Source organism: Tamandua tetradactyla, chromosome 7 (genome assembly GCF_023851605.1).
Source record: "Tamandua tetradactyla isolate mTamTet1 chromosome 7, mTamTet1.pri, whole genome shotgun sequence".
NCBI classification, from domain to species: Eukaryota; Metazoa; Chordata; class Mammalia; order Pilosa; family Myrmecophagidae; genus Tamandua; species Tamandua tetradactyla.
The window spans coordinates 32,447,400-32,466,128 of record NC_135333.1 but is presented as its reverse complement, the minus strand read 5'-3'; the positions used below and the strand labels follow the sequence as shown (position 1 = coordinate 32,466,128).

The 18,729-nt window shown below is 35.1% G+C and overlaps 1 protein-coding gene across 1 annotated transcript in view; it reads left to right on the top strand.

Moving 5' to 3' along the window:
- ENTHD1 (ENTH domain containing 1) overlaps nt 1-18,729 on the top strand; it is a 321,748-nt gene that overhangs the window by 134,273 nt on the left and 168,746 nt on the right. The window contains 2 exon segments of the mRNA XM_077168183.1: nt 9,658-9,860; nt 9,862-9,901. Coding sequence (XP_077024298.1) covers nt 9,658-9,860; nt 9,862-9,901 — 243 coding nt within the window.

Below are 18,729 nucleotides of genomic sequence, written 5' to 3'. Positions count from 1 at the left end.
GTGCACTTATTTTATCTGAAATCACCTATTTTTTTTCAAGGGATAAATTTTTTTTTTATCATCACAATTGATGATAAATTTTTTTTTCATTTTTGTGAAAAATAACATACAAAAAAGCAATAAATTTCAAAGCATAGCACAACAATTAGTTATAGAACAGATTTCAGAGCTTGGTATGGATTATAATTCCACAATTTTAGGTTTTTACTTTAGCTGTTCTAAGGTACTGGAGACTAAAAGAAATACCAATTTAATGATTCAGCAATCATATTCATTTGTTAAACCGTCCATCTCCACCATCACCTTTGATCTTTCAGTCCCACTCTTTAGGAGTATTTGGGCTATGGCAATTCTAACATTTTCATGTTGGCAGGGGCTCTCAATAATATGAGGTAGACAGATGGAACTAGCTAATGTTCTGGAGAGGCTGGGCCCTCTAGGTTTCTGGACTTATCTGGTCCAGGGACCCATCTGGAGGTTGTAAGTTTCTGGAAAGTTACTCTAGTGCACGGAACCTTTGTAAAATCTTATATAATGCCCTAGATGTTCTTTAGGATTGGCAGGAATGCTTTGGTTGGGGTTTGGCAAGTTATGACTGATGGCAGTGTCTAACTGAAGCTTGTCTAAGAGTGACCTCCAGAGTAGCCTCTTGACTCTATTTGAACTCTCTCAGCCACTGATACTTTATTAGTTACACTTCTTTTCCACCTTTTGGTCAGGATAGAATTGTTGATCCCATGGTACCAGGGCTGGACTCATCCCTGGAAGTCATCTCCCATATTTCCACGGAGACTTTCACTCCTGGATGTCATGTCCCATGTAGGGGGAGGAAAAGGATTTCACTTACAGAGTTGGGCTTAGAGAGAGTGACACCACATATGAGCAACAAAAGAGGTCCTCCAGAAGTAACTCTCAGGCATGCCTACAGGTAGGCTAAGCTTCTCTGCTACCTGCATAAGCTTCACAAGAATAAGCCTCAAGATCAAGGGCTTGGCCTATTGATTTGGGTATCCCTAAAATTTGACACAATATCAGGCGATTCCCTGATGGTAAAGTTCAATTAGTTCCATATTTTTTCTCCCATCCTTCAGGGGACTTTGCCAATACTTTTTGATTATCTGCGTAATATATTCTAGGATGTATCCAGGCATTACATTGAGCTATACAAGATTTAAGGCCCTCATTTTTATTCGGGACTCCCTGTGTTTCACTTGTTTAAATGAGCTGTCCAGACAGGTTGAGTTAGATTATGTGCTACAAAAAAAATTAGGTTCCAGACAAAATAAACCTTTCTTCATTTGGTCTCAAACAGTATGTGTGGTTCTAAAATATAGACCATATCTTCCTTACCCCTGTGCCCTGAATTACTTTAATCTGGACCTGATTGGCTTCATTTTTATCTCTAAATACCAGATTTGCAAGTGTCTGTTTGTGTCACTGTTTTCAGCTCTTCTGGGTATATACTAAGTAGTGCTATTGCTGGGTCATAGGGCAACTCGATATTTAGTTTCCTAAGGAACTTCCAAACTGTGTTCCATAGTGGCTGTACAATTATACATTCCCATCAGTAAAGCATAAGTATTCCAGTTTCTCCTCATCCTCTCCAACATTTATAGTTTCCTGCTTGTTTAATAGCAGCCATTCTTATAGGTGTGAGGTGGTATCTCATTGTAGTCTTGATCTATATTTCCCTTATAGATAATGAAAATGGGCATCTCTTCATGTGCTTTTGCACCGTCTGTGTTTGGTCTTCAGAAAAATGCCTATTCATATCTTTAGCCCATTTTATAATTGAGTTGTTCTTTTGTTTTTAAAATTGTAAGATTTCTTTATGTATGCAGGATATAAAACTTTTGTCTGATTGTGATTTCCAAAAATTTTCTCCCATTGAGTTGTCTGCCTCTTTACCTTTTTGACAAAGTCTTTTGAGGTGCAGAAGCATTTGATTTTGAGGAGTTTCCATTTATCTATTTTTTCTTTTGTTGTTTGTCCTTTGGGTGTAAAGTTTAGGAAGCTACCTTCTATTACTAGATCTTGAAGATGTTTCCCTACAGTTTTTTCCAGAAGCTTTATGGTACTAGTTCTTATATTTAGGTGTTTGATCCACTTTGAATTAATTTTTGCATAGGGTGTAAGGTAAGGGTCCTCTTTCATTCTTTTGGCTATTGATATCCATTTCTCCCATGCCATTTATTAAAAACACTATTTTGTCCCAATTCAGTGGATTTGGGGGCTTGTCAAAAATCAGTTGACTGTAGATTTGATAGTCTTATTTCTGCAGTCTCAATTCGATTCCATTGGTCAATACTTCTATATTTGTGCCAGTACCATGCTGTTTTGACTACTGTGGCTTTTTAATAAGTTTTAAAGTCAGGAAGCATTAATTCTCCCAGTTCATACTTCTTCTGTTAGATACTTTTAGCTATTCAGGGTCTCCTTCCCTTCCAGATGAATTTGGTAAGTAGGTTTTCCAAGTCTTCAAAGTAACTTGTTGGAATTTTGATTGGTACTGTGTTGAATCTGTAGATCACTTTGGATATAATTGACATCTTACTATATGTAACCTTCATATCCACGAGCAGTGAGTGTCTTTCCACCTGTTTAGATTTTCTTTGATTTCTTTTAGGAGTGTTGCATAGTTTTCTGTGTACAAATCCTTTATGCCCCTACTTGATTAAGTTCATTCCTAAGTACTTGATTCTTAGTTGCTATTTTGAATGGAATTTTTTCCTTAACTAACTCCTCACTTAGGTCATTCATTGTTTATAGAAACCTTACTGATTTTTGCGTGTTAATTTTATGTCCCGCCACCTTGCTGAATTTGTTTATCAGCTCAGGTAACTTTGTTGTAGATTTCTCAGGATTGTCTAAGTGTAGTATCATGTCATCTACAAATAATGAAAGTTTTACTTCTTCCTTTCCAATCTGGATGCATTTTATTTCTTTGTCCTTCCTGATTGCTCTAGGTAGAACTTCTAGTACAATGTTGAAAATAGTGGTTACAGTGGGCGTCCTTGTCTTATTTCTGACCTTAGGGGGAAAGCTTTCAGTCTTTTTCCATTGAGTATGATGCTGGCTACCAGTTTTTCATACATGCCCTTTACCATATTGAGGAAGTTACCTTTGATTCCTTTCTTTTGAAGTGTTTTTATCAGAAAAGGATGTTGAATTTTGTCTAATGATTTTTCAGCATCAATCGAGATGATCATGTGATTTTTCCCTTTCAATTTGTTAATGTGCTGTATTACATTAATTGATTTTCTTGTGTTGAACCATTCTCATAGTACTCGTATAAGCCCCACTTAGTTGTGGTGTATAATTATTTTAATGTGTTGTTGGATTTGATTTGCTAGTATTTTGTTGACAATTTTTGTTCATTTGGGAGATTGGCCTGTAGTTTTCCTTTCTTATAGCATCTTTACCCAGTTTTGGTATTGGAATAATATTAGCTTCATAAAATGAGTTAGGTTAGTGTTCCTTTTTACTCAATTTTTAAAAAAAAGTTTGAGGAGGATTGTGTTAGTTCTTTTTGGAATGTTTGATAAAACTCCCCTGTGAAGCCTTCTGGCCCTGGGCTTTTCTTTGTAGGAAGATTTTTGATGACTCATTCAATCTCTTTACTTGAAATTGGTTTGTTGAGATCTTCTATTTCTTCAGTCAGTGTAGCTTGTTTTTATGTTTCCAGGAATTGTCCATTTCATCTGAGTTGTCTAGTTTGTTGGCGTATAGTTATTCATAGTATCCTCTTATGATTTCTTCTATTTCTTCAGGGTCTGTGGTAATGCACCCCTTCTCATTTCTAATTTTATTTGCATCCTCTCTTTTTTTCTTTGTCAGTCTTGTTAGTGGCCCATCAATTTTATTGATTTTCTCAAAGAACCAACTTTTGTTTGTACTGGTTCTTTCTATTGTTCTTTTGTTCTCCCAATTCATTTAACTCTGCTTTAATCTTTGTTGTTTCTCTGTTTCTATTTGCTTTGGGGTTAGTTTGCTGTTCTTTCTCAAATTCCTCCAGATGAATAGTTAGTCCTCAATTTTTTATCTTTCTTGTTTTTTAATATAGGCATTTAGGGCAATAAATTTCCCTCTCAGCACAGCCTTTGCTGCATCCCATAAGTTCTGATATGTTGTATTCTCATTTTCATTCATCTCCAGATAGTTATTGATTTCTCTAGGAACTTCTTCTTTGACCCACTGGTTGTTTAAGAGTGTTATTTAATCTCCATATGTTTGCGAAAGTTCTTGCCCTTTGGTGGTTATTGAGATCCAGTTTCACTCCATTGTGATCAGAGAAAGTGCTTTGAATAATTGCAGTGTTTTAAAATTTATAAAGACTTGTTTTGTGCCCCAGCATGTGATCTATCCTGGAGAATGTTCCATGAGCAATAGAAAAGAATGTATATCCTAGTGTTTTGGGGCATAATGACCTATATATATATAGGTATATCTGTCATATATATATATATATATATATATATATATATATATATATATATATATGTTAGGTCAAATTCATTTATCAAGTTGTTTAATTTATCTATTTCCTTGTTGACCTTCTGTCTGGTTATTCTATCTATAGAAGAGAGTGGTGTATTGAAGTCTCATACTATTATTGTTGAAGCATCTATTGCTCCCTTCAGTTTTGCCAATGTCTGTCTCATGTACTTTGGAGCTCCTTGATTGGGAGCATAAATATTTATGATAGTGTTTCTTCTTGGTGAACTGTCCCTTTTATTAATATATATTGTCCTTTATCTCTTAGGATGTCTTTAAATTTAAAGTCTATTTTGTCTGATATTAGTATAGCTACTCCGGTTTTCTTTTGGTTACAACTTGCATGGAACATCTTTTTCCATTCTTTCACTTTCAGTCTGTTTGTATCCTTGTGTCTAATATGAGTCTCTTGTAAGCAGCATATAGCTGGATTACATTTCTTAATCCATTCTGCCAATCTGTATCTTTTAATTAGTAAGATTAGCCTGTTAACATTCAAAGTTATTACTGAAAAGTTGTTTTTTGAATCTACCATCTTATCTTTTGGATTTTATTTGTATATTCTTTTCCCTCCTTCTCTTTTTATGCGTTAAGTTACCCTTACTGATACTTTTCAATTCTGTGCCCTCCTCCAGACCTCCTCCTGTCTTTTATTCAACTGGCAGAACTCCCTTTAGTATTTCTTGTAGTGCTGGTCTCTTTTTGACAAATTCTCTCAGCCTTTGTCTGTCTATGAATATTTTAATCTCTCCCTAATTTTTGAAGGACACTTTGGTTGGGTCCAGAATTCTTGCCTGGAAGTCTTTCTCTTTTGGCATCTTAAGTATATCATACCACTGCCTTCTCACCTTCATACTGCCAGTTGAGTAGTCTAAATTCAGTATTATGTGGTTTCTCTTGTATGTGGCAGATTGTTTTTCTCTTGCTGCTTTCAGGATTTTCTGCTTCTCTTCAGTATTTGACAGACTGATTAGTATGTGTCTTGGGGCAGGCCTGTTTGGATTTATTCTTTTTGGAGTTCATTGAGCTTCTTTGACTTGCATATTTATGTCCTTTATAAGGATTGGGAAGTGTTCCCCATTATATCCTCAACTAATCTTCCTAGCCCTTTATTCTTCTCTTCACCTTGTGAGACACCAGTGATTCTTATATTTTTGCACTTTGTTTTGTCTATCGTTTCCCTGAGATCCCATTCAAAATTTTCCGTCTTTTTTGCCATTTGCTATTTTGAGTGTTGAAAATCAGTTATCTTGTCCTCTATCTCGCTTATTGTTTCTTCTGCCTCTTCAGTTCTGCTATTGTGTGCCTCTAGTATGTTTTTTATTTCATCTTCAACATCTTTAATCTGTGTAATGCCTGCTATTTTTCTATTTATTCTTTCAAATTCTTCTTTGTGCTCTTCTAGTGTCTTCTTAGTCTCCTTTATGCCATTAGCCATCCCATTTATTTTCTTTAGTAGAATTTTATGAGCATCTTTGAGTAGTTGTTCCAATGTCTGTGTCTCCTCTGGTGTTTTAACTTGGTTGTTAGGATGGGCTATATCTGTCTACATCATGATATGTTTAATGATTTTCTGCTGTCTTCATGGCATGTAAATATCTTGATTGGTTTATTTTGGAAGTTGATTTCCTTCAATAGTCCAAAGCCATATATTTGCGGGATGAATGTGGAGAAAGATGCAGGGCGTGGGGTGGGACACAACAGTGTGGTGATGTGTTGCAGCGCAGGTGTAGGCGTAGGTTGGTAGGCATGGGTGCTCAGCCACAGGGGAGGATGTGGCTATATGGGTGCATGGGTCTGGGGGGAAATCATCTCTTAAATTTATGATTGTTAGCTATCTGAACCCACTAGAATATAAATGTCCTGAATGCAGAGACCATGTTTTTCTCTCAGCTGTGCCCCAGGCATTTAGAGCATTTCCTGAAACTAAGGTGTTCATAAAATGATTAAATAACTGCATAAATGCATGTTCTTGGGTATGCTGCTTATGGTTGCTCTGGTGATTCATATCTCCTTGCCCTGTAGCTTGTGTTTGAGGGAATCCTCATGTGGGTTTTCTACTCTCATTTTCCTATCATGTTGATCCTCCCCTTAGTCCAATATGTTGTTCTCTGGGAGGCCGCCAACTGTAGCATACCACTCTTCTGGCAATCATTGATGGGCATGTGACCCATGGTCTTTTCCCTGGGAGCTTCAACTTTGAGTGAAGGAAGGGGGAGACTTCTCATGTGGCAGGGTGTGGGATGTGAGTCTGGAGCTGTCAGTGGCCATATCCATGTACAGATAGAAGACAATCAGCCAGCAAAGAAAATGAAGTCATTGTACAGAGAGAAAAGGAGTTGGCTGTTTTCCCATCTTTGCTTTATCAGTACCTGAAAGCCACTGAGTAACAGGCCCTGGTTTTCCCTTGACTATTGCCTTAGCTAGTTCACATTGAGTTTCTGTCACTTATAACTAAAAGAGTTCCAATTAAAACACTATATAGGTCTAGTTTCATTTTAACCTGCATCTCAACTAGTAACCTTTTTATCTTGGTGTGTTTTATATAATGTCCTTGGATATTGATCTCTTGCATAGTTTAATTTCTTGTTTCAGAGAATCCATGCTTTCTATTTCTTTCTTTCTTTCTTTTTTTAGGACACAAATAAGTTGATGCCTCAGTTTAGTCTATTTCCAGAAGTTCGTTTTCAAGACCCATCATCCCTACATTTTAGTACTTCATCCTCCTTTTCAGATATATTATTTAGAAGTGAGTAGGTACCATCTTATTACTATTGTTGTTATATAACTCATCCTTAAAGCAAGTTTATTGGGTTCTTTTTGGATTTCCTAATATTCACCTTTGATGCTTTGGAATATATTCAGATTAGTAATGTAATATCTTGTGGGTGGGCTAGTCTGGGCTGCCTAGAATGGGAAGTTCACTTCTGGGTGATTCTTCCTTGTTTTTTGATAAACTACTGTGACCTGATCTTCCTCGTGCTGCTGCCTGCTACCTCAGGGAGGGGCCCTGATATTTCAGGAAGCTTTCCACTATTGCAACTGGATTTCTGCTTGGTATCCCTTCCTGTACCCTTGGAACCATCATAGCTCAAATCCCACCAATCTACACTGACTCCAAGTAGAGAATTCCACACCTATCCTGTATTTTTTTTTACTGCTAGCCTTTTCTAGGTAGGGGTGTTTCAATAAATTATTTCAGGCCAAGGTCTCAGTAGTATCTTTTGTCAGTATGGTCCCATTTACACTATATCAAGGAGAAAACTTGATCCTTTTTGGGAATTTGTTCCTTTACTGATTCATTCACTTAAATATTTGAGCATTAACTTTGTCCAATCATGTTTCTAGATATAATATATAGTGGTGAATGAGACCTCTTTGCTCTCATGGAGTTTATATTCTGGATGAGTAAACAGACAATATACAAGTAAATCAATATATAATATAATATTGGCAATGATAAATGCTGAGGTGAAAATAAAGCAGGGTAAGGGAATAGAGAATGACAGGGGTGGGGCTGTTTTAGAGAGGGTGGTCATTAGGGACCTGAATGAACAAGGATGTAACCACACAAAGAGGTCCTGGAAGAAGCAATAGCCAGCACTGGGTTCTAAGGAAATGAGTATGGTGGGATTGCAGAAAAATGAGACCAAGGTAGCTAGAGTTGAGGAAGTAGGAGAAAGTATAAGGAGATGACTTCCTGGAGTTAAGAATGGGGAAACAAGTTAGTTACCCCTCCAAAACTAAGACAATGTAAAATATCCACAGATAGTACAGATTGTCCCCAGAGACTGAAATTTACAACAGACTTCTATCTACCATGTGGCATCTGAGTAGTAACCCAGATCATTGTGGGATTTTCTGTTTATGGACTGCAAATTAATCACAGAGACTTAAAGGTGTTTAGAATGATAAGATTTGAAGCAATTATAACATCAATTTAGAAGGAAGAAATGACTAAGAAGTGAGATTAGATTAAATATAAATCATAATCTTGGAAAATCAAAATCTTGGAAACTTGAGCAAAGTTTCTGACAGTATCTGTTTCAAGCCTTAATGAAATAACAGATAGTTAGAATACATTGTTGGTCCCTGTCTTCAAAATATACCCCGAATTTGACCATTTCTCACTATGTTCACTTCTAATAAGTTATAGTTGGAAAATAATACTTTATCATATTTGGAGCCCCAAACAGGCATGGTCTTGGATCTGTAGGGACCTTCAGTTTAAATTCTGGCAGAATTCTTAGGAAGACATGAGATATTTATATAAATTGGCCCCAGGTTGTAGAGAGGTAAGTGATTTATTCTATCATTTCTCATGGGATGGGGTTGAGAATAATAATAATAATGCCTCCTTATCTTTGAATAAACAGTATAATACTTTTATACCATAGACTAGACTGAGCAGATAAAACTTATACTGCTTTTCAGATAGGAAACTCAGGCCCAGACAGACTATATGACTGGCTCAAAGTAAAACAGATGTAGGGGCTAAGCTGTCACCACAACCCTGGTCTGTCCCTCTATTAATGACACCACATGATTTTCATAGCATATTATATCTAAGAAAAACCAGTTGCTTTCCCTTCCCTTGTCCCATCCCAATTCCCTCCTCTTAGGTAAAGATATTAACTGTGTTGGGGGTGCACTCTCTGTCTGCCTGCCTATGTGTTTATCTTTCTACCTCTCTCTTCTGTACAAACACCTAGTAATTTATTTTCCCCTATGCCTTACGGATTTGAATTATACTATGTGTATTACTTTAAATCTTGAACCATATATCATGGGTATATTCAAGATAAATACATCTTGATCTAATTCACTCTTCTTTGTATGCCTATATTGTTTGATTTATTGCTTAGTATGTATTTTTAAAAAAGGAAAATCCAATAGCATATTTAAATAAAGTAAAAAATGTATACTTTGACTATAGATTTAGTATAATATACTATTTTATCACATGTCAATTGATTCAGTTAATTCTTAAAATATAAGAAAAGAAGTATATTGACAATTCTGTTGTAACTTAGGTTTTCCTCTTTATTTGCCACAGATTTTTTTTGCTTTCCTCACATTTTCATTTTTCTCTTAATTTTGTTTGGAATAAAAATTGTAGCCTTAATCCATATTTCCATTTCTAAGCAAATTTCATATTTTCAGGTTATTATATCCAGGAAAAGTCTAAGCAAGTCATAACATTACTGATGGATGAACAATTGCTGTATAAAGAGAGGGAAGTAGCATGTCGGATTAGATGGCGTACCTCCTACTCTATGACATTTCCTAAAAGATTACCTGGTGCAGGTAACTCACCAACAGCATGTAGCTCTGCCCCCACACCAGAAATTCCTGCTTCAGAGAAACAAGCATAAACTTTTTAAGGTTGCACAGCTTCGTAATAAAAGTGCGTATATTGAACTTTGATCTAAAATGCAATTTAAGAATGATAAAAAAGATATTAAAATTGGGGGCTCTAATATTAGATTATCATTATATTACTCTAGTATTACTATATTAGACTTTTACTGTGAAGAGCAAAGATGAAGAATATTCAGTAAGAAATTTAATGATTATTGTGAATACAGTGATCTGGGATTAAAATGAAAAAATTTAATCTTTGAAAGTATTAAACTATTGACTGCCATACTAGGCATCATAATTCAATTTTAAGATCTTTATCATAACTGGAATATGAAGGAGTGCTGTTTGTAAGACTGGGGGCCTGGGTATGTTGTACGTTTGCATTATTGGATCCTACTAATCAAGAAATTGAAATGTTCTAATATGTGCCTCAGAATTCTAAAAGTGCCCTAAAATTCTTCCAGTACAAAAAACCTTTTGTTACAAAACCTTTCCTTGCCCAAAACTTAAACTCTGAACCATTGATCTTTTTTTTTTTTTAAAAGGACTATTTTCCCTAATTTTATAATGGAATGCTTTCCTAAATTTTTATAATAGAAATTTTTATAATAGAAAATGGAATTCTTTCTGCTGCCAAATTTGCTAAAACATAAAGGACTGTCGTTTTCTCACTTCTCCCACACCAACCCTGTTGATAAGGGTTGTCTTTGAGGAATGGACAGTTTGAGGAAGCAATGATGTTCATGAAATGTGACTTAGATAACAGTACCTTGAAATGAACTAAATCAATGCAGCTCTGGACCATTTATAGTTACAATTAATTTTAGAGATGTCTTGCCTCCTGGCTTTATCAAGTAATATGTTAAGAGAACTCCTGAAAGAGCTGAAGGTATTCAATATGAATAGAAAATTCCAAATGACAGTTAAGTATGGAAATTACAAAATATTAATAAAAACTAATCCTGCTAAAGTTCATTAACATCTCAAATGAATTTTCAAGAGTTCACTCAGTTTATATCTGGTGGACTGAAGAGATAGAAAGCAATAAAAGAGGTAGCCGCTGTAATTATTATATTAAACTACCACCCAGATGCCTTTAAAAATAATGGAACCCTTTTTCTCTTTTTAGGATAAGTATTTCTTTTGAAATAAATCTCTAAAAGAGACAGGCCATCCTGACATTTTCTCATAGAAACCTGAATTTCAAACTGACCCTAACAATGGAGTAACAGAGTAAATTAACAAATTATGACAGTTTTTCTACCCTTTTCTCTACTTCTCCGCTACCTTTCTGCTTTTCCTTCTTCGTTTTCCTTTCTTTCCTCTTCCCTTCTTCATTATAACCTATAATTGTCTAATTTATTATTAGAAATTCGGATAGCCAGAAGAAATATGGAGTTATGGTCTTAAATAAAATAAAATCTCTGTCATCATGGAGCTAACATTTCCCAACTTGAGCATACACCTTATTCACAACTATTTAAAAAGTAAACCCACCTTCAAATGAAGAAATTTTGTTACAGTTTAATTTTTTAATACCACAAACATATATTGGTTGCTTACTTACTAAATGATAGACATTGTTCTAGGTATGGCAAGCAAATCCAGTGCATTTTTGCTGTCATGGAGGATTTATCTAGTGAGTGGCATACTGAGGGCTTTCAAGTCTGTTGGAAAAAAACATGTTCCAAAGGAATTTTCTTCAATGATGACATCATTAAAATAAATCCTTATAATAAGGATACTATTTAAAGCAAATAGTATATATTTGGATGTAAAGCTGTAGTAAGTTTGTTAAGAGGCTGTTTTATTTTTAAATTTCATTTATCTATCACCATATATATATACATATACATATGCACACACATGCATATACATGAGCATATATACATACACACATAAATACATATATATTTGCATACTAAATATATAGATATGTGTGTTTGTGTTTGTGTTTGTGTTTGTGTGTATTCAATAAGGAGTCATTGGATTAAGCAAGCTTAATTTCCATGTAGGCATTTGTATCTGAAGCTGTATTTCAAAGGAAAAAAAGAAAGCTGACAAATAGGGGGTAGGAGAAGATAGGGCAGTAAATTGGGGAGGGTGAAAACTTGGAGGGAGTGGTGGGTGGAGCAGTTAAAATTAGGCACATCTACAGGTGATAGTATTAGAGGCCACAAAAATAGGAGAGGCTTAACCATTAACAGGAGCTTATTTCTCTCTTCTAAGTAATCCAGAGCTAGGTTATTCTAGGACTGATATGGCTCTTCATGGTATCAGGGACTCTGGGCTTTTTCTATTTTGTTGTTCCACCAAATTCAGCATGTAACTTCCACTCATGACTCATACTGTCTGCTTGAGCTTCAGCCATTCCATTTGCATTCAGCCAGTTATGGGAGGAAATATTGAAAATATGAGAGCTCCCTTCCCTTTAAGGACACATTAAAAATTCTTATGGCATTTTGGCTTTTCATTGTTAACTCTTAGTCACATAGAAACACCTAGCTGCAAGGGAAGCTGAGAAATGTATCTTTTATTCTAGGAGACGGTGTGCCCTCATAAAAGTTAAAGAGTCTGTCATTAACTGTTTTGGTTCACTAGCTGCCAGAATACAATATACCAGGAATGGAACAGCTTTTAAAAAGGGGAATTTAATAAATTAGAGAAAAATACCTTGGTTCAAGAAGTCCAGTGAAGTTCAGGATCTCTCTCTCAAGTGGAAAGGCACATGGCAAACATGGTCAGGGTTTCTCTCTCAGCTGGAGGGGCACATGGTGAACATGGTGTCATCTGCTAGCTCCCTCTCCAGCAACCTGGGAGGCGTTATTTCCTTCTTCACCTCCAGTAGTCGCTGGCTGGTGGACTGTTTAGTTTGTGGTTCTGCAGCATTCTCTGGTGTGGCTTTCTCGTGGCTCTGTTGTTGTTCTCTGCTCTCTCCGAATCTCCTGGCTTTCTCTCTTGTTCTTTCACTTTTTCTAAAGTGCTTCTTTTTTTTTAAAGGATTCCAGTAAAGCCAGTCAAGACCCACCTGGAATGGGTGGAGACACGTCTGCACCTAATCAGGTTTAATACTGATTTAATACTCCGTGGAGATGTGACTGATTGAGTCACATCTCCACGGAGATAATCTAATCAAAGTTCCAATATGCAGTACTGAATAGGGATTAGAGAAACAGTTGCCTTTATAAAATGGGATTAGGATTAAAACATGGCTTTTCTAGGGTACATAAGCCTTTTCAAACTGGCACATTAAGGAAGAAGAGGTGAGTAAACATAAGGGGACAACAAATAGTCTTTACCATAGTGAAAAAGAATATAAATCAGAGTGGATTAAGTTCAGTAACAAATGGGTGTCTGACTGAATGGAATAGAGAATATAATTGTGAATATATAGAGATGAGAAAACTCAGAATAATTCATAAAGGACATAAACAGTGTTTGGGAAATTCAATTTGATGACTAGCAACTAGCAACCTTTGTAGGCTTTGGAGAACAGAAGGGATGTTTAGCTTAGTCACAGAATTTAGCCTTCTCATTAGTTAGAACAGCTGTTGGTGGAAGATAATTCCATTGCTTTCAGTAGAAATGAAGAAGATACAAATTGGAGAGAAACTCTGTAAGAGACCGTTGTTTCAATCAGACATCCAGGAGCTGCTCTAGGATTATGGAAATGAGAACGAGGTAGTGTTTAAGGATAAAATGTAGAGGAGGAAATTATGTAAGTGGATGATGTATCAGAGAAGAAAGAAAATTGAAAATGACTAACGTTTTGTGTTAGAGAAGATAGAGACAAGTGATGATATCATACAGGTAAATTTCCATCAGAAGGAATTTAAGGATGTCTCTAAATTATTTCATTGTAATGAAAATGTAAAATTGAATGCATTGCTAGAAATCTGGTTCCCAGGCTTTCAGTTCTAAAGCTGAAACAGCTGTGCCTAGCATTTTTGCGGTAAATTAGCGAGGGAAAAGAGGCACTTTAAAGAAGGTGTAATGCACACATCACCATTTCTACTCCTTTTTTCTATTCTTGGATGTTTTCTATTCTTGTAGATAGCTTGGGCAGTTTTTGTTCAGATGATTTTGAGGACATGAGCTGAAGTTTAATTGCTGCCTTAAGAGAAAATAGAAAACTATTAAAAGGAATTATAACACAGCTTCTCTTTTAAGTATCAGAGTTAAGGTCCTTTCTTGCAAAGCAGTGTTATTATAAAAACAATCACCGGAGATATTGCTTACAACTGGACCAGCAAAGCATTGCCTCAGTTGGTCATCTGATCTTCTATAAAGAACTTTTTAGTGGTATTATTCTTTGCAATGGAACTTTACCTGCATTAGAGAAGTATTATTCGGAGCTTTGTTAAATGTAATAGCATTATATATCATAAAGGATTCCCCTAAAAATAGGCTTAATGGTTGATATTAAATAGATGTTATTTTACAAAGTAGTTGTCGTGCTTTGTCATCAAAGACCCTAATGTTGATGCTGTTACTTCCTTCAGTGATCTTTGTACTGACAAAGTTGACATGGAGTCATACTTGCTTTGGTTGCCTTATCACATATAGATTAAATGACAGGCTTCTGGCACAATTTGTGGTTGCTACTAAAACATTTGAATAGGATGGATGTCAATAAGTTGATTTTTTAAATTAAAAAATACATTAAAATACAAAAAGAAAATGATGATTTATATTCCTACTGCCCCAAACCCCTACCACCCCATACTATTAATATCTTGGAATATTTGCTTCCAATCTACTTATTTTCTTCTTTTGTTTTTATTGTAGAAAAATCACCCTATTATAAAAAAAAATACAGGTTCATTAGAAAGAATCAATCACTACCAATTCTATTATCCAGAAATAACCATCATTAATATTAGATGAACATAATACTAGGAATCTTTCTATACATATCAAAAGACGAATAGCTAGAGAGAAATTATTTTCATAAAAAATATAATTGTACTAGATGCTATTTTTTAGTAAAAGATATTAAAGGCCTACTGTGGACAATAAGTCTAAGCTCTAAGGAACCCATCTATTGCATAATAACCAAAGCCTGGAAATAACATACTATTTGAGATATTTCTGGCTTTACAAGAGGTATGAGAAATCTTTAAAGATAGTTCCTTCCAAAAATTAAAATAAATAATACATCAATAAAAATCAGAGCAGAACATATGAGATGGGATCAGAGTTACTTGGAGCTGGTCCTTGTGGTGGATGCAAGTAACTGGTAGGGATAAAGTTGCTTAAGGTCAATTGTCATTACTTTACAAAATGAGTTTTGGGTTTGCCTTGATTTTTGGGAAGGAAAGCCTGGGATTCCCGTGCTGAGCCTAGACACTCAAGCAGACTGATGTGATCCCAGATAGTCTTCTCTGCAAGAAGAAACTCGACTCAGTTCACAATTCAGGTCCTTAGAATTCCCACCAATTAAATCAAGCAATGACCTTACAGAACAGTATTGCCAAATACAGGAGGAAGTAAACAGCAAAAAACATATTTGCAATCTTCCAAAGATTGCAGATACTGGAAATGTCAGATACAGGATAAAGAACAGATATGCACTTAAAAGTTTAAAGAAATAAAGGATATAATCACATAAAAAAAACAGTTATCAGGAGATTTGGAATGAACTGATCAATTTGAAAAAAGTGAACATACAGAAATGAAAAAATAGTAATGAAATAAAAAAATTAGTGAAATAGAAGATATCTACTAAGAAAATGAAAACTATAAAAGCCACGTTAAGACCTATGGAACACACATCTACAAAGAAATGACAGTTACCAGGATAACAAACTTATTATTGGCTACAATAGAGGCCAGATGACAGTGAATCAATATCTTCAAAGTGCTAAGAGAAAATTACAGCCTAGAATTGTGTATTCAGAGAAACTGTCATTCAAGACTGAGGGTGACAGGTTCACAGGTGGTTCAGTGGTAGAATTGTCATCTGCCATACAGGAGACCTGGGTTCAATTCCTGGCCTATGCATTCAAAAAAATGGTGCTGTGATAACAGGATATTCACGTGGAAAGTAATGAAATATGACCCCCACCACAAGCATACAGAAAGAAAAAAAAGAATGAGGGTGAAATATAAAGTCATTTACAGATAAATACAAAAACTGAGAGTTTTTGAGATGTGCATTAAAGAATATACTTCATAAAGAAGAAAAACTATTCCAGGAGATTGATTAGAGATGCAAGAGGGAATGAACAAATGGTAAACATGTATATAAAGCTAAATAAACATTTTCTGTATAAAATAATTCTATCTAAATTTGGAATTTTTAAAAAGTAGAACTACAATAGTGGGTTGTCATGCCATATAAGCTGTGCGGAGGGTCTACAGAGTTACAGTGTGCTAAGGTTCTTGTGTTTCTTGAGAGAAAGGTTAAGAGATTAACTCTAAACTTTTAAAGTTAAATGTGCCTGATAAAAGAATAGGAATAGAGTGCATACATTCCAAACAAGTGATGAGAAAAAATGCGATGAGGAAAAAAGAACAAATAAATAACAATTTTATAAAGGGCAAGAAGCATAAAGTTGGTAAAATGGAAATCAGAAAGTAAAATTGTGGCAACAAGCCCAAATATAGCATTAATCACAATAAATATCGGTGGATTAAATTCGTCTATTAAAAGGCAGAGGTTATCAGTTTTGGGAAAAAGAAATCCAGGTATATCTTGCAAGCATAAATTCATATAAAGTTTGAAATCAAAAGGATGGAAAAAGATAAACTATGCATATGCTAACTTAAAGAAAGCTGGTGTAGCTACATTACTCTCACAGCAGAGTTTAAAGCCAAGAATATTACTAAGGATAATGATAAAATATTAAATTCTCCAGGAAGATATAACATTATATTGGGGCAATTATTCATATTAAAAATGAAATTAGGTTTCCAAGCCATGTACAAAAATCAATTCTAGATGTATTAGGGACTTAAATGTGAAAAGACAAAACTTTCAAAATTTAGAAGAAAATATAGGGTATCTTTGACAATGGGAAAGGATAGTCTTTCTTAAACATAATAGAAAAACTATGGGTCCCCAGACCAGATAATTCCCGAAATTCAGAGGGTTCAGCCCTTCAGAATGCCAACTAGTTCTATCCCCCTAACCCATATTATCAACAGCCCCTTCCAACATGAAAAAGTTAGAATGGGCGTAGCCCAAATATCCCTAAAGAGGGGGAGAAAGATCACAGGTGATGGTGGAGTTATACAGAGAAGGTAGGGTTTAACAAATGTCTATGATTGCTGAATCATTATATTGATATTTCTTTTAGTCTCTTGGAGCAACTAGAAGTAAAAACCTAAAATTGTGGAATTGTAACCCATACTAAATTCTGAAATCTGTTCTACAACTAATTGTTTCGATGTGCTTTGAAATTTATTGCTTTTAGGTATATATTTTATTTTTCACAAAAAGAAAAGAAAAGCCAATTGTGATGATAAATGCACAGCTATATGAAAAAAACATAATGGAAAAAATATAATAGTATAAAGTATTAAAGAAAATAGTATAAATTTACTGTTATGGTGGGTAGAATTCTAAGAATAACTTCCAATGATATATAATCAACTCCCTTTTGAGTTTGAGTGGAACCTATGAATGTGATGAGTTATCATCCCTATAATTATATTATATGGCATAAAGGAGATTATCTGGGTGAGCGTAATCTCATGAGGCTTTTAAAATCAGGCTGCTCCAGCTAGTCACAGAAGTGGAAGTATAAGAAATTCTAGGTGTGAGAGGAATTTGATGCACCATTAACAGGCTTGAAGATGAAGGGGGAGCCTTGTGGCATGGAATCCAAGTGGCTTCTAGCAGCTGAGAGCAGCCACTGGCTGCCAGCCTTCAAATTGCTGAAGGTAAATCTCATCCTACAACAGCAAGGAACTGAATTTTGCCAACAACCTAAATGAGCTTGGAAGTGGATTCTCCCCAGAATCTCCAAATAAGAGTCCAGCTTGACAGGCACCTCTTTTGAAATCCTAGCAGAGAACACAGCCTAGCCTGCCTGAACTACGGAACTGTGAGATAATAAATGGTGTTGTTTTAAGCCACTATGTTTGCAATAATTTGTTGTGGCAGCAACAGAAAACTAGTACAGATATTAAATTTTAAAACTTATTTTTGTTTTGTTTAAAAAAAACCCACCATATAAAAAGTGAAAAAGAGAAGCTACAAACTGGGGAAAAGTTTTGCAACATATATAACTAACAAAGGAATAATATCCAGAATATATAAGGAACTCCTGCAAATTGATAAGAAAAGGATAATTCAATAGAAAAATGGGAAGAATACATGGAAAGTATTCCCTAGAAAAGAGGAGGGAGCATGTGAGGTCAATAATTATTTTTTAAAATGCTCATGTTGTATTGTTATGTAGTAGCAACGACAATTATAAAATGAAATTTATAAAATGACATAATTTACAACAACTTAAAAACCATCTAATGTCATATTGTGGTAAACTTTCTGTTCCTTGAGCTATATTTTTTGTATTTGGGATCTTTATTTTGTTTGCATGCCATTTTCCTTTCTCTCTTCTACTCTCTTGCTCCCCCCACTTTCCCTCCTTGCCGTCTCCTTTCCTTTTTTTCTATTGGAGTATGTTTGATTAATTGCCAGGTCATTTCTTCATATCTTGCTGATGATCAGAGGGCTCTCACAAGACACTGTAATCTGAAGGCAGTAGAGAGTAAAGTAATGGGTAAGAGTTCAGGTTCTGGAGTCATACTGCCTGGATTTGGATTCTCTGTGACACTGGACAAATTAAACATTTGTGCCTTAATTCCATCTTCAATAAAATGAGATAAAAATCCTAATATAGAATTATTGTGAGAATTAAA